Source organism: Acinonyx jubatus, chromosome F2 (assembly GCF_027475565.1).
Source record: "Acinonyx jubatus isolate Ajub_Pintada_27869175 chromosome F2, VMU_Ajub_asm_v1.0, whole genome shotgun sequence".
NCBI classification, from domain to species: domain Eukaryota; kingdom Metazoa; phylum Chordata; class Mammalia; order Carnivora; family Felidae; genus Acinonyx; species Acinonyx jubatus.
In genome coordinates, this window is record NC_069394.1 from 49017271 (window position 1) to 49036871 (window position 19601).

General features: G+C 38.7%; 1 protein-coding gene across 1 annotated transcript; it reads left to right on the forward strand.

Moving 5' to 3' along the window:
• Positions 1-268: 268 nt before the first annotated feature.
• On the forward strand, positions 269-18698 carry PSKH2 (protein serine kinase H2). The gene is made up of 3 exons (XM_015074729.2): positions 269-453; positions 4815-5481; positions 18255-18698. Exons 1-3 carry the CDS (start codon positions 269-271, stop codon positions 18558-18560), a joined length of 1158 nt encoding a protein of 385 aa, XP_014930215.1. The 3' UTR covers positions 18561-18698.
• Positions 18699-19601: the final 903 nt, after the last annotated feature.

The window sequence follows — 19601 nt, forward strand, 5'->3', positions numbered from 1 at the left end:
GAGAATTAAGGCTCCTGCCTTTTCGTCCGTCCACTTTGCTTTTACCACGTCAAACTCCACGCACAGATAGGTGGTCAGTGACGATGAAGGCGACCTAATGGCAGCGGGACCTTCTGAAAGTAATTTTCCCAACAAAGACCCACAGTGGGGTTTCTTCCCAGGTCGGCTCTGGGGGCGGGTCGCTGTGTCCCGCCTCTGCTCTGCTGGTCTGCGGATAAACGCGCGGTGGCGCCTTGTGCTCCAGGCCCCTCTCGGGAGTGCGGTGGGCATGGGTTGCGGCGTCAGCACGAAGGTGGTCCCGGGGCCGCCCCTGCTGCCCCGGGTCAAGCAGGAGGGTCAAGGCTGCGCTAACTCCAGAGGCGTAGGACCCGGGCCCGAGGCGGCGGCCGAGGCGGCTCGCAGGATGCAGGTGGCCCGATTCCGCGCCAGGTTCGATCCGCGTGTCCTTGCCAGGTAAAGCGGCGGGTTAAGCACTGGCAAAGGGGCTGGCCTGGGGCTGGGTGGAGGAAGGTAGATTAAAGACGGATCAAGATGGCTTTAGACCAGCTGCTTTCTGCTGCTAGGCCCCTGATGTCACTAAATTCTTTCTCTGCCCCTTTGAGAGGTAAGTCTTCCACAACCAGGAATGTCTTTCTCAAGGAATGTCATTCCCTTTGAAATGTAATCATGGGGCCACTTTCTCCCAGTCTTTGTGGGAAGGGGGGAGCCTAATTTGCCTGAGCCCCAATTAGCACGGATGGCCTACTCATGTTGACCACCTTCCCCACCAAGCTAATGTGCCCTACTATCTCTCTACTAGCTCTCTCAGTGCTGAAACTCTCTTGCCTTTTGTTTAAACAGAGTTAAAGTCAGTCTCTCTCTCCTACTGCAATAGTTTTGACTTCATTTGTAATAGTCTGGAATAAAGTCTTCTTCAGTGGTTTTAATAAGAGTCAGGGACAAATTCTCTTTGACACCTCTAAGCAGAGAGGGCAGAGGATGTGGAAGATTCCAGACTGAAAGTGGAGGAGGAACAGCAGTGAGGAAAGGGAGGGGTCCCGGGCCTCTGAGCCGGGGGAAAGCGGAAGGCCTCTCAACCCCTATAGGGCTGATGGATGAGAGCCTTGCCACAGATATGCTGAGGCAGGGTCCAGACAGGCCTGGTTTGCGAAGGATCTTTACCGCATTCTGAGAAAGGATCTTTACCACATTCTACCCTATAATTCACAGGATAGAAACAAGTCTTTGAATCAGCCAGACTCGACATCCACTCCTGTCTCTTCTTGCATGTCTAATTGAGAATGTTCCTTAACCTTTCTCCTCCCTCAGTTTTTGCCTCTGTAAAGTGGGAATAATAATAGTATCTACTCCATAGGAGTGTTGTGAGGATAATTAAAATAATATATGGAAATTATGCTGCACAGTGCAGGGCACAAATCTTTATTTAGGTATTGGTGCAGTACTTACTCTTGTCTTCATATGGCACACATAGGACCTAGCTGACTCTGCAAGAAATGAGCAAGGATCGCGGGTTGGTTGGCCTGAAAAATAACTTCCTCAGTGAGTACCATGTTGGACATGTAGAGAAAGAAAATCGTGACATCCTCTTCCACTCTGCAGGGCTTGGTGGGACACAGTGGTGGCTGGCTCCATTGGCTTCTCAGGGACACTTCTGGCCCTAGAATTGTGTGCTTACTTCATCACAGTGCTGTGAACAGAGTCTATGCTGAGCCATTTCCTGGCCTACTTGGCAACTTCAAATACAAAGGTACCTTGTGGATGAGTCCAGTAGCTGCAAAGCTTAGAGACAAAGTTGGCTGATCCAACTGAACTTGAATCAGAATGGACATGGGATCTTATCATGACTAAATTGGCTAGATGGTATCTCTGGTCATCTGTAGCCAGAGAATCGCGGCTTTTCCGCTCTCATAACCTCCATCGGCAGGGTAAGTCCCCAGTCCTGTAGGTGTGAAAGGGTCATAGAGGTGGAGGGTCACGACATTCTAAGGGCTGTAGCTGTAAGGGCTCTAGCGACTAACTCAAGGCTCTTCTTTACCTGATGGAGAGTTGAGCCCCAGAAGATTAACTGACTTGTAGAAGTTAGAGGCAGAACTGAGTCTAGAATACAGTTGTCTTTCTTCTCCTTTGTCATTCCACTTAGAACTCTTGCAGAATATAGCTGATAGAATTTAAATCTGAGGATATTCACTTTCTTCTTGGGAGTTCATTACAATTACTTCTATCAAATAGGTTGTGATATTACTATTGTTTCCATGTGTCATTTTTTTAAATACATGTTCAAAAGATCCCCAGTTTGTAACAGCTGAAGTTACAGGAATAATTTCAATTTCTGTAATTTCTAGGCTAATGTACAATTGCACCACCTACAAAATTAACTTTGAGGCTGTTTTGTTGGGTGATGGGTAAGAGTGGAGGAGTGGAAGGGATGGAATGGGCTCATAAATGCCTTCTCTGATGCTTGATTTGATTGTTAATGTTTTCAAAGTGTATGTAATAATTTGGAAATAATAGGTATTCAGTGAACGATTCTTTCATTCAACACTTATTGCTGTTCCCTCTGTGCCAGGCACTGCATAAGATCTAGCCACTCAAGTCATAAAAATCGTCACCATCCATGCCATCAAGGGCTCACAAGCAAGGCTGCAGTTACTGGAATTTGTTATGGGACATTGGTTATTCAATCTGCAATCATTTATTTCCACTGCTCTATATTTTGGCTTAAAGCCTATGTTTCCCTCAGTGCCAAATTACTAGCAGTTTTTCAAATATTTGGGATGAAGGCCCCTTAACAGTATTGAATAAAGCTCCTTTTATTTAAGCAAAAGAGTGTAGTTCCTCAGAGATGGTAATTGGTCTGATAGCTGATGATTAATTCCATGAGCAAATGAATTCGCCTGCAGTTTTGAGCGCATAATGATAAATTAGTATCTGCAAAGTGCTTTCATCCACATTAGAGGTAAATGTAAAACTTGGTTGGTTTGCAAAGCAATAGAATTTGAAATGCCTGTGATTATCTTCAAAATCAACCTGAAAGTGCATGTGAATATAAAAGCAAAGTTGGAAAGAGAAGAGGTGACAGAATCCGTTTAAGATGAGTAAATTGCTATCTGTTTTGATAAAGTAATTGGCCAGAAAATTAAATGCACTGCATAGAACAAAGCTGTTTTCAGTAAGCTGGTACAGCCAAATGCCATTTTTATTCAGTAAGCACAGGAATATAAGGAACATAGGTGGGGGGAAAATTACTGGAAGAATAAACTCCGCAAAAAGAAATAAGGCTATTTAAAGCACAGATTGAGATTTGCATTTGAATCTCTGGTATTGAGTATGCAACTTAAAGAATTACCTTTTCCCTGCATACTCCCAGGGCACATTTCCATTTGCTGGCATCCTTTCCTGGGAGAAGTTCTAATAAAGTGGAAGAGCACCAAATTACGATTCAAGTAAGACGACCTGGGTTCTCATCCTCACTCTAGAACTTAAACAACCAGTTGGCTAGCCTGATCTTCAATTTTCTCATTTGTAAAATGAGGGGTTGGATTAAATCATTCTCTGATATTCTTTCCAGATGTAAAATCATAATTCTAAGTTTAGCACTTTCTCAACATTTCTTTCTTTTTAAAAAAAATTTTTTTAATGTTTTATTTTTGAGAGACAGAGCACAGGCAGGGGAGGAGTAGAGAGAGAGGGAGACACAGACTCCAAAGCAGGCTCCAGGCTCTGCGCTGTCAGCACAGAGCCTGACGCGGGGCTCGAACTCACAGACCATGAGATCATGACCTGAGCTGAAGTCAGACACTTAACCAACTGAGCCACTCAGGTACCCCATCAACATTTCTTAAATGAGAGTTATAAATTTGATAGAACTCTTAGATGGACATAGACATTTACACAGATAATTCAAGTTCAAGGTCACCAACCTTTGAAATCCTAGCTGACTTCCTGGCCTTTCTGAGAGATAATTACTTTACACATTAACATATATCCCACGTTAAAATTCTGTTTCCAGTGCAGAAATTGCAAGAGCTGAGGGTCAGGTGGGAGGAAACTGTGGTTCTAACACCACCCCCACCGGACATATTTACCTAATCAGTGGTTATCTATTAAAGCGCTACTGTGGATGAGATAGGGCATGTGCCTTGCTCGGACTGAGAGCTCACAGTCAAGTAACCTGAAGAAGACCCTGTCTTGTGATATGATTTCCTCCTTCTTATGAGAAGTTATAAACAGGACTAAGTTTCTTTTTTTTATTTCCTCCACTTGGTTTGGTGGTTGTTGTTGCAGAATAATAAAAACAAAGGTTGTGGGGAAGAAAGAAAATGGTAGAAGGCGATCCTAAAGTTCTTCAATGAAATTTTGGTGAAATACATTTGAAGGGGTTAGATTTAATTCCCATCCATTTCAACTACAATCTGTGTGGCCTTGGGAAATTACTTAACTTTCTTTATTCTTAATTTTCTTACCTATAAAAGGGGGATAGTATCATATTAGTCAATGAGTATTGTGAGAAGGTTTTTTTAAATAAATTTTCTTGCATACAATAAGTGTATAATAAATGGTAACTGTTGTTATAAAGACTGTTGTTTTAATAGTTCTCTTTCCACCAACTAATTATTTTCATATCACTTACCTACATTCCAAAGAAGAATCTGGAGAGGACTTCAAAAGTAATAAATACAATTAAGCTGTAAAGAGCAAGGGAATTGGATGAGGGGATATAAAGATAGATAAAAAGATGATACAGAGCACCAACTTAAATAATTTTAAGAATCATCAATTCAGAGGATAACAGATTTGGCTTTTCTTCCCAATAGATATGACATCAAGGCTCTTATTGGGACAGGCAATTTCAGCAAGGTTCTCAGGGTGGAGCAGAAGACCACCAAGAAACCTTTTGCAATAAAAGTGATGGAAACCAGAGTGAGAGAAGGCCGAGAAGCATGTGAATCAGAGCTCACCATCCTGAGGCGGGTTAGCCACCGTTATATTGTTCAGCTCGTGGAGATCTTTGAGGCTCAGGATCGAGTTTACATGGTGATGGAGTTGGCTACGGGAGGAGAGCTCTTTGACCGACTCATTACTCAGGGATCCTTTACAGAGCAGGACGCTGTCAGAATTCTCCAGATGGTTGCAGATGGCATCCGGTATCTGCATGCATTGCGAATAACCCACAGGGACCTAAAGCCTGAAAATCTCTTATATTATCATCCAGGTGCCGAGTCGAAAATTTTAATCACAGATTTTGGTTTGGCACACTCTGGGAACAAAAGTGGAGACTGGACAATGAGGACACTCTGTGGGACCCCAGAGTACTTAGCCCCCGAGATTTTGCTAAGGAAACCTTATACTAGTGCCGTGGACATGTGGGCTCTTGGTGTAATCACCTATGTTTTACTTAGTGGAGTCCTGCCTTTCGATGATGAAAACCATACAAGACTTTACAGGAAGATTCTGAAAGGCAAATATAATTATACAGGAGAGGTAAGAAATAATTTTAATTCTTATTAATTCAGCTTAGTGCAATTTCTCAACCTCAGCACTATTAACATTTAGAGCTGGATGATTCTTTACAGGGGGGTAGCGTAGGGGATGGGAGTGGGGCTTTCTTGTGCATTGCAGAATATTTAGAAGCATCCTTGGCCTTCACTCCACCCTCTATACACTACTGGTAGATATTAATATCTAGTAAATACACTAGATTCAACACTTTCCCCAAATTGTGACAACAAAAATTGTCTCCAGACATTGTTAAATGTCCCCTCTGGGGCAAAACCACCTCTGGATGAGAGCCATTGATCTGAAAGTGGCAAGGGCCTCGATTACTGAGTTGTCTGTGGTCAGTACATGACATTAATAATTAAGTAGACAAGTTAGTTTGTGTGTAGGTTTTCTTCCATCAGCTGAGTAGACTAATGTGTACCAGAAGCTCAGCGTGATGCTTGGGTGTTTGGTGAGAGATTCTCTGCCTTGAATCTAGATAATCCAAGCCTTTTTTGTAATATAATGTTTCCTCAGTGAAACGTTTAGCCTTACAGCTTATGTAAAGTATTTATCCATTGTTTAAACTTGGAGCTCCCAGTGTTCGTGAAAGTGTTCACTTCTTATTGTTTTGAGTAGAGAAGGAAAGTTGTCAATGCTTGTGTGTAGGATGCCTGACAAAAAGGGAAATTCATTTCATGTTCAGCAAGTGACCAAATACATTATCTTTTTAAGTATGAAAGGGTTCTTTGTCTCATAAAGAAAAATATTGGTAGTTTGATTATATCTACTTAAGGTATAGTATCTGTGTGTATAACATCTTACACAAAATCAAAAGCTAAAGAAGAAATTTAAATATAATATTTTCTGTACTTTGACAGAGCTTTAATATCTTACTGTAGACGTATGCATTGTAAAAAACTCATCGAAATTGGTAATTGAGAACTAAGACTTACATAGAAAGGTAGGAAAGGATGGGGGGAATTCACACACAGTTCAGTACCATTGATTATTAAAAGTTTGAAAAATGTTCACCCTCACTAATATCCCAAAAATGCAAATGAAAACAAAGTCTTTAAAAAAATTTTTTTAAATCAATAAAGATTAAAAAAAAACCTTCAACTTGATTCATTGCTAAGATTATTAAGAGATCAACCATCTCATTCGCTGCTGGTGGAGGGAAAATTTTACAGATTTCTTGGAAAGTAGATTGAAAATATGCATCTGGAACTTTTAAAAGTTTATATATTTTGATCTGGTAATTCCACTTCTAACAATCTAAGGAAATAATCCCGGATGCAGCAAAGGTTTCAGTATAAAGATGGTCATCGGAGCTATAGTTACAAAAGTGGATAATTGGAAAAAAAACCCTAAAAAAATGTTTGCATATTATGAGACATCCATATGATAGAGTATGATAGTTTCTAAATTATGTATGCTTAAAAATTGTACAGATATTGGAAAAATGTGCACAGTATACTACCAAGTGAAAATAAAAATGCAAAATACAAACTATGTATAGAGTATAATCACAATCATGTGGGAAAATGTATGCATAGGAAAAAGGCTTAAAAGAAATACAGTAAAATGTTAACAGAGCTCATTTCCTGGTTTGGGGATTATGGATCATTTTGGTTTTTTTCTTTATAATTTGAATATCTTTGTGTTTCTGTTGTTCTTTTGTTTATAAAGGATATGTCTTTCTGTTTTGGCTATGGCTCCGTGACTCTTCTGTTCTATGTACTGTTGGGTGGAGTTGCCATCATTGTGGCCTGACTGCGACATTATATCTATGATGGTTCTTCTAATGTCTGACATCTTGATGGGGATGGCTGGAAATTTGGGGTCATCTAGGTCACCGGAACCCTTATTCCCCCCTCCACTCTCTATGCTTCATAGGGCCTTCTCTTCTTGGGGGCTTCTCCATGGAGTCTCTCCAGCAGAATAGTCAGACTTTTTACAGGTTAGTTTAGGCTTTCCAAAAAGGAGTATTCAAGAGGGAGACAGTGGAAATTGCCAGTCCTCTTGAAGGCTGAGCTTGGAAATGGCACCACATTACTTCTGCCTCATCCTATTGTGAGTTCTGTGGGCCTTAGGCTAACCCAGATTCAATGTGGAGGGAGACTGCACACAGTATGACTATTGGGAGTGTGGTTTATTAGGCCATGTTCGGACTAGATATCACCGTTGCTTTTTTAATGTGTGAGAATAATAAGCAAATATTTTTTAAGAAGTCCTTTTATCAGGTTTAATTCAGAGGGTTTCTAGGGTTGGGTTCCCCTAAAGGCCAAGAAACCCGAGAAGAAGATTCAGGTTCAAGTGACTTATTAAGGGTAGACTCCCAGGAGATAGGTAAGGGAGTCTGGAAATCAGGACGAGGAAGGTGAAGAGGCCAAGGCCATAAAGGTCAGCCTCATTTTGCAGGGAAGAATTCTTCAGCATTCTTTCAACCTGAGGTAGGAGAGCTGGGCTTTCACATCTACCCCTCTCTGCTAGTCAATGGGGGTGATGGTGGTGGGGAGCTGGTGGTAAATTTTTATATTCTCTGGGGATCAAAGGCAAGTAGCTCCAAGTGCCCCAGGGTGGTCACTGAAAAAAGCAAGGTATTGGGTTTTAGAAGTAAAGCACTTCAGATGTACTTGGGTGGCTCAGTCAGTTAAGCATCCGACTTCGGCTCAGGTCCTGATCTCACCGTTTGTGAGTTCAGGCCCCTCGTTGGGCTCTGTGCTGACAGCTCAGAGCCTGGAGCCTGCTTCAGATTCTGTGATTCCTTCTCTCTCTACCCTTCCCCCACTCACACTCTTTCTTTTTCTCAAAAATAAGTAAACATTAAAAACAAAAGAAGCAAAGCACTCCAAAGGAAGGGGGTGTGGGTACATACAGAAAAGAGGGGCTCAAGCTCCGTTTGGAGCACTGACATTATCTCCATGGTGCATGCTCTATTTCTTGAGGAAATACCTGTTGGTAGCCCCAGATAACATACAACACAGAGTAAGATTGTGGCTGCTTGCAAAATGTTAGTGGATTTATATTCCCTTGGTTTTCTTTTCCGTGTTTGTTAGGCACCCGTGTCCATCATATTAACATTTTCTTACAATATTACCAAGTGTCTTAGTCATTTCAATCTGCTATAACAAAATACCACAGACTGGATGGCTTAAACAATAGAAACTTATTTCTCACAGCTCTAGGAGCTGAGAAGTTCAAGAGCAAGATTCAAACAAGGTAGGTTTCATTATGAAGCCTCTTCTCTTGGCTTGTAGGCAGCTGCCATATGGTGTACTCACATGACCTCTTCTTTGTGTGTGTGGAGAGAGAGAGATGGGGATAGGGAGAGGGAGGGGGGGCAACTCTGCGGTGTCTCTTCTTAAAAGGCCACTAATCCTATCAGATCAGGGCCCCACCCTTATGACCTCATTTAATTACTTCCTTGGAGACCTCGTCTCTAAATACAGTGATACAAGAGGCTAGGGCTTCAACACGTGAATTTTGGAGAAACGCAAACATTCAGTCCATGACATCTAGGAAACACATGTTGATAGACGTAGAAAGGCATATCATCACATTTTCTCTGTCATCATATCATTGTATACCTACCACTTACAACAAGCCTAGTAATTTCTAAATGCACCGATTTTATTTAAATACCAGGGTGACCATTGATTCTGGAAGAATAGGTATGGTAGACAGAATTCTAGCCCTCCAAAGGTGTCCCTATTCTAATATCCAGAATCTGTAGGTGTATTATCTTACATGGCAAAAGAGAATTTGCAGATGTGACTAAATTAAAGACCTTGAGATGGGGATATTATCCTGGATTATCTCGGTGAACCCAATGTGATCACCAGGGTCCTTACAGTAGGAAGGCAGGATGGTCAAAGATGGACGAGATTTGATGAAAGGAACATAGATTGGAGTGATGTGCTTTGGAAATTGAGGAAGGGGTCATGAACCAAGGAATATGGACAGTCTCTGGAAACCGAAAAAGGCCAGGAAAGAATTCTCTCCTGAAACCTCTAGAAGGAACACAGCTTTGCTGACCATTTTAGCTTGTAAAACCCATGTTAACCTGCAGAACTGTAAGATAATAAATGTGTGTTGTTTTTTCAAGTCCCTTTGTCTATAACTAAAATTCCATGTATGACACATAGTGTGAATCATTTCTTTTCTCTAGAAGTCCGGTGGAGAAGTGCAATAAATAGGACAAAACTTCCAAAGATTTAAGTGCTGTATCTCTTATAATGAAGAGGAGTGATGTGTTTAATATATATATAGCAAGGTTGCCTACATGGCTCAGTTAGTTAAGTGTCCAACTCTTGATTTTGGCTCAGGTCATGATGTCATGGTTCTTGGGTTCAAGCCTTGCATCAGTCTCTGCACTGATAGTGCTTAAGATTCTCTCTCTCCCTCTGTCTTCCCCCTCTCAAAATAAATAAAATAAAACTTAAAAAATATGTGTATATATATATATATATATATAGCAAATATTTTGCTAGATATTTGGCAGATATATACTCTGACTCCACCCATGTATAAGCAAAAAACTAGCTCCGATATTAATGTTTAATTCTTCTTGATTTTGGTGTGAAATATATTCCTTTTCATGAAACTTTGATGACCATTCCACCTGTGTTATTCTTTCCCTTCTCTGAGTAGTGTTTAGGATTATGAGAAATGTCTTTTGTTTTGACATTTAATCTATATGTCATCTTTCCAAGACATTGTTGGCTCTTTGAAGGCTGGGATTCTACCATATTTTCCACTTTATACCCAATAAAATATCATGAAGAGTTAAGTATAGAGAAACATTTAACAAAAAATAATCGTTTTTAAAAATTATAAAGAGATTCTGATTTATAACAACATGAGTAAATGCATCTTAACTGTAACTGCATTGAACATAAAATACAAATTTTAATTTATAGCAAGGTGGACTTTAGATAACTAGTACCTTCAGTTGCTGAATTCATTAGATTCATTTTGGAACATTAGTGTTGTTTGGAAGGGTACATTTACTCTACTCACTGGGCTTTGCAGAGTAGGGGTAGTTCTCCTTTCCAGTCACTTCCTGCAATGTTCAAAGAGCAACCAGGTTGGAAAAATACAGCACAGGTCAAAAAGAAAAAAAACAAAAAACAAAAAAACTTCTTATCTATTGTGTGAGGGAGGCCTTCACTTACCTACTTTATTACCAGTACCATCATGATGGCTTTCAGCTTGGTGGCAGGGCTCATGCTGGAGATAGTAAGTAAAAGACTCACCCACCATTTCTCCCAGAGATAGTTGGAAAGCATCCTTGTGTGGTCTCCACCCTCCTTGTCAGGCCTTCCTCAGGCCAGGGAATCATGCTCAGCTCCGGGAATACCCATATGAAAATACTCAGTGACCCTGCTCTTTGAAATCAGGTGATCTTGTCTGAGAGACCAAGTATTCTTTTATATCTCTTCAAATTTAAGTGCTCTGATACATGTAGGAGCAAAGGCTCAGAGTCCATGGAAGAAGGGAAGACAGCCTCTTACTACTTAGGATATTTGGGTCAGATTTCACAAAGGAGAGGACATGTGTGCTGTGTCTTAGAGGAAGGGTAGGAGTTTCTGAAAGGGAGATTGGTATGTTCCAAGTAGACAGAACAACATATAGAAAAGTACATAAAAAGGAGTATGTTGTATAGTAAAAAATAAGAATTTGAGAGCATTTGTGTGCAGGTGAATGTATATTTATGTGGGTATTTTGTAAAGCAGTGTAGTGTAGTGGTTAAGGACACAATCCAGAACAATCCTGCCTGGTTCTACTCCCAGCGCTGCCATTTACTAAGCATGTAACTTAGGGCATATTTCTTCATTTCTCTGTATCTCAGTTTCTTAATTTGTAAAAACAGTAATAATGATAGTGTTTACCTAAGAAGGTGGTTGTGAAGATCAGATGAGCTAAAAGATGTCAAGTGCTTGGAGTAGTTTAACATATTAGTACATAGTGCTATATTTGTGTTAGCTATTTCTGTTACTATTACTATTAATATGGGAAACAGAGGGACTACAAGTTTGAATTTTGCTTAAATAAGCTACTAGTTACGTATATATCTTACAGTGCACACTGTACTTACCAAGTACACCATTTCATTTTTTAAATGGAAGAGTGAGAAAAGTGTGGTGTTAACATTTTAATGCTAATGGTAAATTACACATTCTTGCCAATGAGTTGGGTATCATATATTATTGTGTAATTATATTATAACTATATCACAGCAGTCTTTTTCGGTGTGAAATAAGTTGATAATAAAATGAGTCTTACAACCATGTTAGTTAGCCATCTGACAAAGATAAACATTGGTATTAAAAACATGTTAAAAAAAATCCCACATGGATAGTGATAAAAAATGGTCCCCGTATACTTAGATTCACCTATGATTGCCATACTGGTAGGGAAAAAGTTTACTGATGCACTCCCTGAGAGGTAACATATCTGATGGATTTTGGTCACCAGCCATGACCCCAATTTTTTTTCTGTATCCTCATCTCCATTTATTTCTCTTATTTTTTCTTTGCTATATTTCTTTTCCATGCAGGTTATTAAGTAGGAAAAAGTGAAAGGAGAGCAAAAGATTTGGCTCTTTAATTCCTTTTCATTCTCTTTCCATTATGACTAGAATTTCAATGATGAAATGAACCACAGTTCAGTTAGGTCATAATTCCTGTAATTTGGTTCCCATTCCTGTGGTTTAGTTCTTAAAAACTTATGTTCACAAAAATGTGTTCAACTTTTTAGATGACATTTTTACTTTAAAAGTAGTTTTATGGAAAATACTTTCAATAGTTGTAAAACCTGTCATAATGTACTTCATTTTCTACTTATCCCTTTCTTCATCTCTTCTTTGACTTAAATTGGACAGGTATATATATTCTTCCCTTAAACTCAATCACAGTGAGGGATACCTAGGTGGCTCAGTTGGTTGGGCGTCTGACTTTGGCTCAGGTCATGATCTCAGGGCTCGTGGATTCAAGCCCCATGTCAGGCTCTGTGCTAACAGCTGAGCTTGGAGACTGCTTCAGATTTTGTGTCTCCCTCTCTCTCTGTCCCTCTCGCCACTTGTTATCCCCCTCTCCTTCTCTCTCTCTCTCTCTCAAAAATAAATAAACATTAAAAAAAGAAACTCAATCACAGTGAGTGTTTCTTGGAATCAAAACCATGTGCATTACCTTTTTGACTGTGTAGTTGTTACCTTTGGTATAAGGGATAGTGATTAGAATGGAAAGTAGTTATCTGTTTCTTTGATTATGTTGCACTTCTTGACCTTGATATCATCAGCGGAATTCATTGAGTTGAGGAGAAAATAACTATTAACATAAAGCTTCTGAAACTTAGAAATACTTGGTTTTAATGTTATAGTTATATTGTTTATGTTCTGGTTTATGAGGTTTACAATAGGAACTAGTTCTAAATATATATTATATGTGGAAGAATAAGTCAACCATTGACTCAGAGTTCAAAGGCCAATTCAATTTTTTGTCACTCTTATGTCCTTGAGTGCTTTGAAATGTGATAAGTGCTCAAACAAATTAGGCTCTATTCAATCCTCTTTAAATTTCAGTGTTTTCCTTATAAGAAGAACCAGAAGCATCGCTTGTCTCATGTCAAGAACCCCTTAACTCACAAAAATATTCACTTTATGAGCCTGGTGTAAGATTGATTGGCTCTTTCTCCACTTTTATTTTTTATTAGATGCTTCCTGTAATAAACTTGGGTATATCTTTTGACTTTTTCCAGGATTTACAAATGCCCTAATAGCTAAAGCATTCTGACATAATTAGCTTTGTCTCTGAGCAGTTTTAGTCTTGGCAAAGATAAAACACAATTTAAAGTCTGCTTTGTAGATTGAGAGGAAAAATGTTTCAATTTTAAATATTTATAGCATAAGGATGATATATAAAATCTCCTGCTTGCTGAGCTGAAGAAGAGTGATTTTACCGGTCTACAACTAATAAGGTCATGGAGAGTTCATTGCTACTTTCGGACACCTTTACGTAAAATTTAATTGCAGAGCTTAAATGAAATCCTACCAAGGCCATACACTAAAGTTCAAAGGAAGAGAAATGCTAGTCAGAGAATTGTCATAAGTAGATGTTTCCAATAAAAACTATTTAAAAATTTTTTTTTAAGTTTTTATTTTTTTTTAGTAATCTCTGTACCCAGTGTAGGACTTGAACTTACAACCCTGAGATGAAAAGTTGCATGTTCTTCTGACTGAGCCAGCCAGGTGCCTCTAAAACCTGCTGCTGTTGAGTGCTCTTAGCTCAAAGATTTGAATGGCAACTTATCTATATACTTAAAAATATATATTTATAGTTTTCTAAAAACTCTGTAATTAAATCTGTGAATAGTTATTACTCTGTTTCAGTAAGCTCTATATTTATCAAATTTTAGCATCAGTTACAATCCTTAAAATTTAAGATGTTGAATCTAGAATTTTAGGAACTGCATATATTATGTGTGTGTTTGTGTGTGTGTGTATGTTTGTAGGGTCTAGCTTCTTAATGATGACTTTTACTAGTGATTCTCTATGGGCATTTCTGCAAAGGAACCACATTAGGAGTAATTATTCATCAAGAAATTGGAAAGCACAAAACTAAAATCATTCCTTAGTTCTCTGTTTAAAGGTGAAAGAATCAAGACATTAATAGATTATAAGCTACCATCTCTCTAAATTCCCTTTATTCTTCCAAAATGAGTAAGTAGTGCAATTGTTAGTATTAAATTTTGGTTTTATACCTTCTTTTTGTTAGTGTTGATTTACACAGTTCTGCCAATTTCTATTCAGGAGGACAAATAGGCAAAGAACCAGATAAGGAAAGGAAAAAAGAACAAAGGGGAAAAAAAAGACTGAATTGCTCACAAATTTTACAATTTATTTGTAACTAAATTAATTGAATGACCTTGGGATAAAACAAAGTGCTACCATTTTCTTTTTTGTAGTTTCAAGTTTTTATTTAAATTCTAGTTAGTTAACACATAGGGTAATATTGGTTTCAGGAGTAGAATGTAGTGATTCATCACCTACATATAACACCCAGTGCTCATCCCAACAAGTGCCCTCCTTAATACCCATCACCTATTTAACCCATCCTCCCACCCCCAGCAACCCTTAGTGTTTCTCTATAGTTAAGAGTCTGTTTTATGGTTTGCCTCTCTCTTTCCCCCCCTGTGTTCATCTGTTTCATTTCTTAAATTCCACATATGAGTAAAATCATATGGTATTTGTCTTTCTTTGACTTATTTCACTTAGCATAATACACGCTAGCTCCATCCATGTCATTGCAAAGGGGAAGATTTCATTATTTTTTTTGGTTAAGCTTTATTCCATTGTATAGATATACCACAACTTCTTAATCCATTCATCAGTCGATATACATTTGGGCTGTTTCCATATTTGGCTATTGTTGATAATGCTGCTATAAACATTAGGGTGCACGTATCCCTTTGGATCCGTATTTTTGTACCTTTTGGTAAGTACCTAGTAGTGCAATTGCTGGATCAGAGGGTAGTTCTACTTTAAACATTTTGGGGAACCTCCATGCTCTTTTCCAGAGTGGCTGCACCAGTTTGCATTCCCACCAACAGTGAAAGAGGGTGCCTCTTTGTATCCTTGCTAATATCTGTTGTTTCCTATGTTGTTCATTTTAGCCATTCTGACAGGTGTGAAGTGATATCTCATTACAGTTTTGATTTGCATTTCCCTGATGATGAGTGATGTTGAGCATCTTTTCATGTGTCTGTTAACCATCTGGATGTCTTGCTACCTTTCTTTGTATTTGGTTCGTTACCTCTTAACATAGAGCAGTGTTTTGAGGACACACATTCATCATGATGATAGTAAGTGGAACCGGTATGAGAAGTTTTAGATAATTTTCATCTTCTAGTTCTCTGAATATAGTCAGTGGATGTGTCCACAAAAGAACTGAGGAAGGAGTTACATTGTGGTTTAATAGTAACAAGAACAAGAACAAGAACAACAAATATATATGACATTTTATATTTTGAAAACCATTTTTCACATATTTGATCTAATTTGGTTCGAATGGCACTCTTATGAAAGAGATATGATGATTCCCATTTTTTTGATGAGAAGACTGAGATCCTTTGTTTAGAGCTATAGAGGGCAGAACAGCCTGTCTAGTCCAGACTCACTTACCTCAATCCCAGGCTTTTTCCATATTGAGATAGGTTAACAGGCTGACTGATGACAGTGTCTCCTTGAGACTGCTGAGAAAAGCCGAACAGAAGAATTTTCAAGGCAAAGAGTGGAAATGGCAAAGTGGCTGTCCAGCCTGGTGAAGGGACCCAATAATGGCATTGAGAGTTCATCCAGGATATGAATGTGGTTCAATGTGTGGTCTCCAAATCTTTATTTTTAAAAAGTCATCTCTATGTCCAGTGTGGGGCTCGAAGGTCAAGAGTTGCTTGCTCTACTGACTGAGCCAGTCAGGTGCCCCTCTAAATCATTTTTGGTCAGATAACACTATTTGTTAAAGAAATGTGAGCATGCACACTCAGTTCTTATTCATTTATAGAATATATATATGTGTGTATTTATTTTATACTTTATACAACAGAGACAACAATAAATTTTATATTAAAAAGATAAGAATAAAATAGTTCTGACATTTTTTCTATACCTGTCATTTTCTAATGTGTAATATGTAATTCACTCCTAGGTACTCTCCAGTTGTTCTTTATGGCTCAGGAGTCCTGTAGTTTATAGCCCGTGTTTGAATAATGCACTTTGGCTGAAGAACTTTTTTTCCATGTTACCTTATTTTCTGCAACTGCATTTTAAGTGTATATTCATTTGAGGTCATCTTAATGACCTCATAAATCTCACTACCCGTATTTTACATTTTCCAGAAAGATTCAGTTGCTTGTCTTATAATGTTCCATTGGAGACATCTAATTTAACCTTGAGCCTAGATAAATGTGTCTGGATCCAGAGCCAAATAGATGTCTAGCCAAAGCAGAGGATGAGTGTCAGCCCCTGACGTACTTTGTCTAGACATGCAGTGTTTACATTTTATTTTTCCTGTGTTTGAGTATTTGGCAAATGTATTCATTTATTTCATGCATTTTATTTTGGACATAAATATCTCTTGCATCTCATTTACCTAAGTAAACTGGAGGAAAAAAAAGAGCAATTCCTTTTTACTGGTTTCTTTTTTTTTTATAATTTTTTTTTTAAGGTTTATTCACTTTTCAGAGACAGAGAGACAGAGTGCAAGTGGGAGAGGGGCAGAGAGGGAGATACAGAATCTGAAGCAGGCTTCAGGCTCTGAGCTGTCAGCACAGAGCCCGACGCGGGGGCCGAACTCACTGACATGACCTGAGCTGAAGTCAGACGCTTAACCAACTGAGCCACCCAGGCTCCCCTACTGGTTTCTTTTGATTCAAATTCTAGGTTAATAGAGTGTTAAGAGATTGGAGACTGTGATATCTGATTAGATTCTGATTTTTCCTTACATGAGGACAAAGACAATAGGTTGTAAGGATTTACTTATCTTTCTTGGGAGATAATTTTTTAAAATTTATTTTGAGAGAGAGAGAGAGAGAGAGAGAGAGAGAGCTCGTGCGCATGTGCATGCGCAAGCTGGGGAGGAGCAGAGAGAGAGAGGAAGAGAGAGAATCCTAAGCAGGCTCCCCACTGTAAGTGCAGAGCCCAGTGCGGGGCTGGATTTCACAAACCGTGAGATGATGACCTGAGCCAAGGTCAAGAGTCAGGCGATTAAGAGTCAGTGAGCCACTGACGCGCCCCAGGAGATACAATTTTTTAAAAAATACATGTCAATCAGAAATTGCTGCTAAAGATACAGCAAATGTACTGGCAATTTTCTCAATGTTTCTCCTTTGTAGATGACAAGGGATACAAAACTATAGTTTTTTCCTAGATATATGCTATGTATTGGTAGGTAATGCAGAAAACACATGTAAAGCAACAGCTCTCTTTACCCTCACAGAAGTCACTATGAGTTGCTGCTATTCTATTTAAAGTGTGTGCCAAAGCTGTAATTTTGCCAGAATAAATCCCTGAACCATCAAATAGCTGGTTGTACATACTGCGCCCTGCCATATCTCTGCTACATGCTGGATCCCACTTGGAGCCCTGACTGGAACAGTGAGGGCCCTGTGTGTGTTGAGGAAATGCAGTGAAGCCAGAGTCTTCACTGAAGTGCCTTCTTTGTTCTCCTTCTCTCTTGAGGCTGTGGAGATGAAGGCATCCTAAGTCTGGAATAAGTTTTCAAAGGGAGAGAAAAGTTGATGATTTCTCAATCCATCCCACTTCCCACTCTGGCTCATTCTTGGAGTCATGGGGACTCTACGAGATGACCAGAATGTGGTAAATACTAATCCGATACTGGTGTACTTCATGTACAACAGCTGGTCTTCCTTGCCCAGCTTACATAAATGTGATGTGGAAACTCACATTGCTAATCGCAGCACGCTGGACAGATTTCTAGAAAGGAATTCTCGTTCACTGAACAGAAAGTTTGGAACAGAATTTGTGTTTGTTTTTTCCTTTTGCCAAATAGATTTTTTTTTATTTTGCCTTTCTCAAAAGTGGATTTTCAGGTTCACTATATATTTAACAATATAGTATTTAATTTGCTTATTTGAAAAAGTCTTATGGATTTGATATGCATTGATTTATGTCATTAAGAAGATTATTCTCTATGTGTGTTTGTGTGTTTTTATTTTATTTATTTAATTCTATCTTATTTCTTTTTCCTTTCTAGCCTTGGCCAAATATTTCCCACTTGGCGAAGGACTTTATAGACAAACTACTTATTTTGGAGGCTAGTCAGCGCATGTCAGCCGGGCAGGCCCTGGATCACCCCTGGGTGATCACCAGGGCTGCAGGGTGTTCCATGAAGAATCTTCAGAGGGTCATATCCAGGAACCTCATGCGGAAGGCATCTCCCCACTCTCAGAGTCCTGAGTCTGCACAGTCTTCTAAGTCACAGTCTTATCACAAATCAAAGCAGATGTGGAGCATGAGAAACTTAAAGGTCGAAGAATCATCACTGTCTGCATTTTTGTAAGCAGATAACTTTCAAAACGACTTTAAACAACTTTAAGGCAGATCTATTAACTTCACTAAATGCATTAGGTTAATAGGGACCATTTCATCATGATTAAAGCACCTAAAAATGCTCCACAGGAATGGGAGCAAATGGTTATCGTTGGGTAATGTTGACCTTCGCTTTAAACATTTTTTGGTCTGTAATTTGTTTCTTTGTCTACATTTATTCCCCAAAATATACTTCTGTAAAAGATAAGTAGTATAATAAATACTAAATATATTTATATAATTGGAAATAGATGAAGAAGGGAAGCCCAGGTGGCTCATCGGTTGACCATCTGACTCTTGATTTTGGCTCAAGTCATGATCTCACAGTTTGTAAGTTTGAGGCCTCTGTGCTGACAGCATGGAGCCTACTTGGGATTCTCTCTGTCCCTCTCACTCTGACTCTCCCTTGCTCTCTCTCTGTCTTTCAAAATAAATAAATAACAACTTAAAAAAAAAGAAATAGATGAAGAAAATCCCTCAAGCATCGATAGATTAAATAAAATGTGAGATAATAGGAATAAGGGATATGTAGGTGAAGAAATGATGACTCAGAGACATAGCAGGCATAGTTAGAAATGGGGGACAAGTATATTTATACTGAAATTACTGATTTATATTTAAGACTATTGTATGGTGTTAATAACCATTAGGTAAAACTCAAAACAATTACAAACATCTGGTAAGTTCATATTGATCTGCAAATATTAATGGAAATTGTTAATTTGGGGGTATATAAAGAAACTTGGTTGGCAACAAAACCAAAAACAAAACAGTGAAACTTATCTCAAACTAGAATTCTTCTGCACAGCAAAGAAAACAATTAACAGAACGAAAAGGCAATCTATGCTATGGGAGAAAATATTTGTAAACCACATATCTGATAAGAAGTTAATCTTCAAAATATAAAACAAAACTCCTAAGACTCATTAGTAAAAAAACCCCTAATAACCCAATTTAAAAAATGTACTAAGGACTTGAACAAAAATTTTTCCAAAGAAGAGATCAAATGGCC